This window comes from Aulonocara stuartgranti (assembly GCF_965226115.1).
Source record: "Aulonocara stuartgranti genome assembly, chromosome: 6".
Taxonomy (NCBI): domain Eukaryota; kingdom Metazoa; phylum Chordata; class Actinopteri; order Cichliformes; family Cichlidae; genus Aulonocara; species Aulonocara stuartgranti.
The window spans coordinates 482520-490000 of NC_138944.1; the positions used below are offsets into that span (position 1 = coordinate 482520).

General features: G+C 48.8%; 1 protein-coding gene across 2 annotated transcripts in view; it reads left to right on the top strand.

Annotated features, from left to right (window-relative positions):
• The window catches only part of LOC309708276 (calpain-2 catalytic subunit-like), a 12869-nt gene continuing 5388 nt past the window's right edge, over positions 1-7481 (top strand). For both annotated transcript variants that reach the window (XM_082536153.1, XM_082536154.1), the window contains exons 1-8: positions 1-355; positions 865-934; positions 4444-4562; positions 5509-5642; positions 6130-6298; positions 6469-6552; positions 6632-6717; positions 7348-7413. In XM_082536153.1, the coding sequence (XP_082392279.1) occupies positions 119-355; positions 865-934; positions 4444-4562; positions 5509-5642; positions 6130-6298; positions 6469-6552; positions 6632-6717; positions 7348-7413 (965 nt within the window). In that variant the 5' untranslated portion in view covers positions 1-118. The remainder of the gene's footprint in view (positions 356-864; positions 935-4443; positions 4563-5508; positions 5643-6129; positions 6299-6468; positions 6553-6631; positions 6718-7347; positions 7414-7481) is intronic.

A 7481-nucleotide genomic window follows, 5' to 3' on the forward strand; every position in this document is an offset into this window, starting at 1 on the left:
TGGAGGCTGGCAGAGGCTGTGGCTCCTCCTCTGGTTCGGGGCGCGGTCTGCGTGGGGAAAACTTTGAGCAGCTGAAGTTGTTGGAGTTTACAGCCGTGTGATCTTCCTCCTCTTCATCATGTCCGGCGTTGCGTCCACTCTGGCCAAGAAGCGCGCTCTGTCCGCGGGCTTTGGCACCAACGCGAACGCGGTCCCGTACCTGAACCAGAACTTCAACGCGCTGCGCGCCCAGTGCCGTTCCGCGGGCAAGCTCTTCTGCGACCCGACGTTCCCCGCCGCGCCCGAGTCTCTGGGCTTCAACGAGTTGGGCCCGAGCTCCTACAAGGTCCGCGGAGTCAGCTGGAAGAGGCCCACGGTGAGAACCGGGACCGGGGGGGGGAGGGGTGGTTGTGCCTGATGGAAAAACACACTGTTTGGTACCCAGAGAGATTTTCACAGATGATAATCTCACAGACCTGTGAGAGGAGCAGGCCTCCGGCAGGGACATGAAGGAGCAGAGAGGAGTTTTGGTGAATCTCTGCTCCGTTTCATAAAATGCGTCCCTTCAATCTTAAGCATGCGCACTGAGTCACTCCCTGATGAGTCAGTGCTTGCTGCTGCGGGAGGAATAGCAGTGAGGGAGCGGTGGGCGTGCACGCAGACAGTGAGTCCGACCAGCTGTTTCAGGTGGAGGAGCTGAGGTTAACCTGAGAGCTTCAAGTGATGGTGTGCGTGCGCGCGCGTGCGCGTGTGTGTGTTGGGAGCAGATTCAGTCTGAGGAGCAATCTGAATCTGGACACACACCCCAGCAGCTCTGTGTTCCCCACTCTGAGTGGGCGTGGCCCTGACCAGCATCATTAACACTGTCTCTGGTTTGTCTTCCAGGAGCTCGTCTCTAAACCGGAGTTCATCGTGGGCGGGGCCACCAGGACTGATATCTGCCAGGGCGCACTGGGTGAGTTTCCTACTGTCTCTGAGCACATCTCACCCGGTCTGTGCTGGCTGCCACGCCTCCTGAGCGTTCAAACTCATTGAGCCGATTTAACGAAAACCAATCCGAGAGCAGTGCTGGTGTGACATCACTCACAGCTTCAGTCAGCTGAATTCTCATTTTGAATCAGACTGCACAGAGGTCAGAGGCCACAGAGCTTTCAGCCATAAAAGGATCTGTGAAATGGTCAGCTGATCGATTCTGACCCCATTTCGTCGTCATGGAGACCTCAGCAACAGCCCTTTACTCAGTAAAGCGCTGCGCTTTTCATTTCAAACTTTATTTATTCCACAAACAAACCAGAGCGCATCTCCCCGACTGCCGCGCTGTCACGCTCTTTCATGGTTTATGACATTTTATTATGATGTGATGACGTCAGGATGTTCTGACGTCCTCGTGATGTCACAGGGTGTCATAACGAAAGAATAAAGTGTGTTGTACAGCTCTCGCTATTTATTACTCAATATGGGTTCTTACATGTTTAATAACAAGCTTATTAACATGTTAATAAACCTGTTTAATAACATGTTAATAAACCCGTTTAATATCATGTTAATAAACCCGTTTAATAACATGTTAATAAACCCTTTTAATAACATGTTAATAAACCCGTTTAATAACATGTTAATAAACCCGTTTAATATCATGTTAATAAACCCGTTTAATAACATGTTAATAAACCCGTTTAATATCATGTTAATAAACCCGTTTAATAACATGTTAATAAACCCGTTTAATAACATGTTAATAAACCCGTTTAATATCATGTTAATAAACCCGTTTAATAACATGTTAATAAACCCGTTTAATATCATGTTAATAAACCCGTTTAATATCATGTTAATAAACCCATTTAATAACATGTTAATAAACCCGTTTAATAACATGTTAATAAACCCGTTTAATATCATGTTAATAAACCCGTTTAATATCATGTTAATAAACCCGTTTAATAACATGTTAATAAACCCGTTTAATCTCATGTTGGCATGCAGCCAGGAGGCAGCCTGGGATTGAACCACCGACCTTCTGATTAGTGGCTGACCTGCTCTGCCACCTGAGCTACAGCCACCCCCAATAATGTTAATAAACATGTTATTAAACATGTTTATTAACATAAACATTAACAGGTTTATTAACATGTTAATAAACCTGTTTAATGACATGTTTATTTTATTAAACATGTTAATAAACATGTTAATAACACATTTAATAACATGTCATTCTGCCTCAGGCCGTCGTTGTCGCACAGACAGAGGCTGCAGAATCATTTCCACCTTAAAAGGCAGAAAGAAAACAAAGTTGCCATGACAATGCTCTCAGCTGGTTCAGTCTAATCTCCTTCATGCCACACACACACACACACACACACACACACACACACACACACACACACACACAAAGATAGTATCTCTGTGGTCACATGATCACAGGCTTTAAAGTCTCAGGCTCACAGTTGGGGGGGGGGGGGGGGGGGTCACATGCCCCCTCTCCATCAAATTGCTGAAGAACTTTTATTTTAATGAGAAGCAGCTGAGCGGCTCTGCCACGCTGGTCCCTGATTGGCTGAACAGGAAGCAGCAGACAGGAAAAGGCTACCAGCCATTGTTAGAGAGAGAGCGAGGGGCATGAGCTGTCAGCCAATGAGGACACACCCTCACACACACACTCACACACGCCTGTGTTTGCAACTCTTTGAGGACATCCTGCTGTCACATGACTCACAGCCTGAAATTGAGTCTGGTTCCATGTGGACCCTGATCCAGATGTGGACCTGATCCAGGTGTGAGCGTGCCTGCAGCCCGGCGGTCCTCACAGGGACACAAACCCAGTGCCTGTGTGGTGGTGGATGAGTCATGTTCGTGCCTCGGTGAAACCCCAGAGCACTGTTGTGTAACGCTGAGCTGCGATTAGAGGCGGAGCTCTGTCTCTGGATGTTTGTGGTCACAGGCTTCTTTCGCTGCACTCACTTCCTGCGGCGCTGTCTGAGTTCCTCCCTAGGCGTCACGGCGGTCGAGCGAATAATTAAAGTGTGAGCTGAGGTTTTTCTTGCTTTTGCATGACAGGAAGCAGAGCGTCTGTCTGAATATGTGATGATGATGATGATGAATACCTGTGGCAGCGTGTTTTTTTTCTCCGGGCTCTGTTAGAAAAGTGTGACCTGTAACGGTGTGCACCAATCAGAGCTGGGCATATTTTCAGAGTTAAACTGCACGCTAATCTCATTAGCGTCTGTGCAGCCTGTAGGGGGCAGCACTAACCAGCCACTCCAGAGCTGCAGTTCCTCTGACGTCCAGCGGTGGCAGCAGTGAGTCAGTGCCCATAGACTCCCATGTTAAAACAAACATGTTTACAGCCTGATACTCAAACTGATCGATCTCTGTAGGTAGTTTCATCCTTCATAGCAAGTTTCAAGTTTCAGATTTTATTGTCATATGCAGATAAACAGCATAGCAACATTTACCCGTAATGAAATTTGTTGGCTCGTGCTCCTCAGCTTTACATGAACATATAGAAGTGTGCAGTTATATTAAAGAAGAAAATAAAAATAATAATAAAAATAACAAAATACTAAAGTATTCAATATTAGAGAATGTAAGACGGCTGTTTCGTATTTACAGTTGTGTAAAAGCTGTGCAATGAGGATTTAAAGCGGTTAAAGTGACTGTGTCGAGTCCTGTATTTGTAGTGAGTGTGTAATGGTGTGTGCAGAATGTCAGCAACTGGGGGAGCATGACTGTAACACAGGACACGCGCACACGACTGGTTAATGCTTAGACTGTCTTTTATTGAGAAATAATCTGCGGTTTTTGGCGCCCGCCTCGGACGCAGCCACTCCGACTCTCTCCCAGCATCACCTGCTCCTTCTCACTGCGGACACAGATAAGACACATCTCCCTCAATAAAACAGTCCTGTACAAGTCACTGTGTCACCCCTCCTCTGCAGCAGGCCAGCAGACCACGCCCCCGCCACAATGATTTTATAATGGATTAGGGGGCGTGGCCTCTTTGACCGACAGGTGGATGGTGACACAGTAGCTGCTAGCTTGACCCGAGCTGGATCTCTGGACCCTGTTTCTGCAGCGTCTTTAATGATGCCATGTGACCACTAACCTGGCTGCTGTGAGGTTACTGTATGACGAAGGCTTATGATTGTTTGTTACTGATTAGCAGGTGTGTGTGTGAGATAGTACTTGTCTAAATATAACCATTTCCTGAAATGACCCAATGACTGCTTGGCCCTCCAGCTGTCATTTCCTGTGGCGGTCACCTTTGACCGCGAGCACCACAGATGCAACACGTTTGATTAAAACCCAGTGAAAGAGGCGATCATGGCTTTAGTGCGGAGGATGTCATAAGGGCCAATCAGGTGTAAAACATATTTATGAGTGTTTTAGTTGTAACAGGAAGTAAGGCCTGCAGGGGGCAGTGCTGAGGAGTGGGCGCTGACTGAGTGTTTCCTGTCTGTCCAGGTGACTGCTGGCTGCTGGCGGCCATCGCCTCTCTGACCCTGAATGAATATGTGATGGCCAGAGTTGTTCCCACGGACCAGGACTTTGGGGACAGCTACGCCGGCATCTTCCACTTCCAGGTAACTAATGTGTGATTCTGTGAAACACCTGTACAGGTTGATGTTGTCAGGCCTCGCTGACGTAAAGCTGGACCCTGTGGAGCTGCGTCAGCGGCCGGCGGCAATCGGCAGAAAGCTGCGGCTCTCACAACAACGCCAGCAGCCATGTTTGTCACGCCTCACGCTCCACCAAGCTTTCCACTCACGTGGGAGTTTATGTGTTAGTGCTTCATGCCGGGCACGGCAGCGAGCTGGGCGGGGCCTTGTAATTACTGAGAGTTATGCTTTTGTTGCTGAAGCTTCTGTTTATGACGGGGGCACGCCCTGCAGAAACAATACTGCGTGAGTGTGTTATTCCTGCTGTGTGCGAGGACTCACTGAGTGTGGGTCGTTAAACCCCGAGAGAGAGAATCCAGCAGAAACACAAGCGACCAATGACCTCGCAGATACAGAGCGACCTCTGAAGGAGGACGGCGCAATAACCTTATCTTTCTGCTTTTCCTGTAACTCGACCTGTGTGAGGTGTTTTCAGCGCAGTGTTCTGACCGATGCATGAAACCATCTGTTTTTCATGCCTTTCTGTCTCTCTACACGGCGTGCTGCGGGGAAACGCCCGTTCTAGCGTTTGAGTCTGAGGTTGGTTTGGAGCACCTGACCTTCAGCCCTACTCTGAAGCATCACGCCGCTCGGGTCTCACTGTTACTGGTCCGTGAGAAATGGGCTGCTGTGATTGGTCAGAATTCACCTGCGATAAGTTCATAAATGTTATTTTTACTTTTACAGAAATGAAAACACGTTCAGCCTTTTGTTTGCTTAAAAACTGAAACCTAAAAATATTCTCACAGCTGTTATTGAAGTGGGTGGGCCCTGACCATTAGACCCGCCCACAATGCAGTGATAGGTTGCAAATTCACAGAGACTTTTAAAGTAAAAGCCTGACATTCTGTCCTCTGCTGTCCCTCCGCAGTTCTGGCAGTTCGGTGAGTGGGTGGACGTGGTGATCGACGACCGGCTGCCGGTCAAAGACGGCGAGCTGATGTTCGTGCACTCGGCCGAGGGGAGGGAGTTTTGGAGCGCCTTGTTGGAGAAAGCCTACGCCAAGTAAGACCCGCCTCAACCAAAGGGAGAGGAGCAGGACCAGGGCAAAGGCTTCTGGGAATCAGGAGCCTGGGGTTTCTGACAGTCAGAAAATTCAGATTGTCTGGAACTGAGATGTTTATCAACCCTTATAACAAAATCCACAAACGTTTTTTGGCTATATGTTGTGTATAATATGTTTTTATATTTATTTATTATATAGTTTTGTATCGCATTTGATACATTCGGCAGTTTTGGCAACAATTTTGGACAAAAACATAGTTTAGTCTGTAACATGTTGAAATTATGTCGAGTATTGATCACGTTGATGAGATGGAGGTCTCAGAAACTCATGTATCCAATATGATATAACAGGCTTTACAGGGTAAACCTCACATTCACGCCCAGGGTTAGTGCATGGGAGCTTCTGACCCCCGCCGTGGATGCTCTTGGTCTTCTGGTGCTCTGAAAGGGCTCTACCTTCATGCCATTCTGTGCTCTTTGTGTGCAGAGTGAACGGCTGCTACGAGGCGCTGTCTGGCGGGTCCACCACTGAGGGCTTCGAGGACTTCACCGGCGGCATCGCAGAGGACTACGACCTCAAAAAGCCCCCTTCCAACTTGTTCCAGATCATCAAGAAGGCGCTGGAAGCTGGATCGCTGCTGGGTTGCTCCATCGATGTGAGTGTGGAGAGAAACCATCTTTTTCCTTCAGTTAGTGAGGTTCTCTCAGATTCTCCGAGGTGTGTTTCGGGATTATTCGATGGAGGAGGCGAAAGCCGGGGTCGGAGTTGGGTTGTTGGCCTTGGACTCGGGGTCAGTGGTGATGGGCTGTGCTTGTCTCTCTGCAGATCACGAGCGCCGCAGACTCTGAAGCTGTGACTCATCAGAAGCTGGTGAAAGGCCACGCCTACTCGCTGACGGGCGCCGTGGAGGTAACGTCAAAAGAGAAGCAGTGAGGATGAGACGGAGATGAAGGAGGAGGAAGTGACACGTAACTGTTTTCATTCCCAGGTGAACTACCGAGGGCGTCAGGAGAAGCTGGTGAGGATGAGGAACCCGTGGGGCCAGGTGGAGTGGACGGGACCGTGGAGTGACGGGTAACCAACTCAGCCTGAGAGTGCCTCCAGCTGCTCGAGCTCAGTTTGTATCTGCTAAAATGTCTGAAGTCAGGCTAGGACGACAGATCAGCTGACAGTAAACCTGCTGAAGTTATCTGAACTCCAGCTGCCGTCACCCTGGTTACTAGCAGGTGGCCTCTGATTGGCTGTGCAGAGTTTAGTGAGTGGTCTTTTCACTCGAGTGCACCGATGAACAAAAACAGATGCTGGGGAAAAAGCCATTTAACCAGAGTAGCAGCGTGTGGAGGTCACCGCACCCGCCCCACCTGTAGGGCAACCTAACCGGTTACAACAAAACACATACCTGTCCTGCAGGGTACCTTCAGTGCTGAAGCCTGATTGGTCGGTCCAGTTACCTGTTCTAAGAAAGCAGGATGTGGAACGACAATCAAACATGCTGAGTCACTCCAGCACCACATCACAACAACGGTCGCCTCAAGGTGCTTTATATTGTAAGGTAGATCCTACAATAATACATGCAGAGAAACACCCAACAGTCACATGACCCCATGTGAGAAAGCACCTTGGCGACAGCAGGAAGGAAAAACTCCCTTTTAACAGGAAGAAGGTTCAGAACTCTGAGGCTTTGATCGGTTCTGCTCTTTGCAGGTCGTCTGAGTGGAACTACGTGCAGGGGGAGTGTCCTCACAGCAACGCAGAAGATGGAGAGTTCTGGTAGGCGGAGTCTCTGTGCGCACTGCACACCTGCTGACGCCGGAAGCTCAGGTGTGCTGACAGGAAGC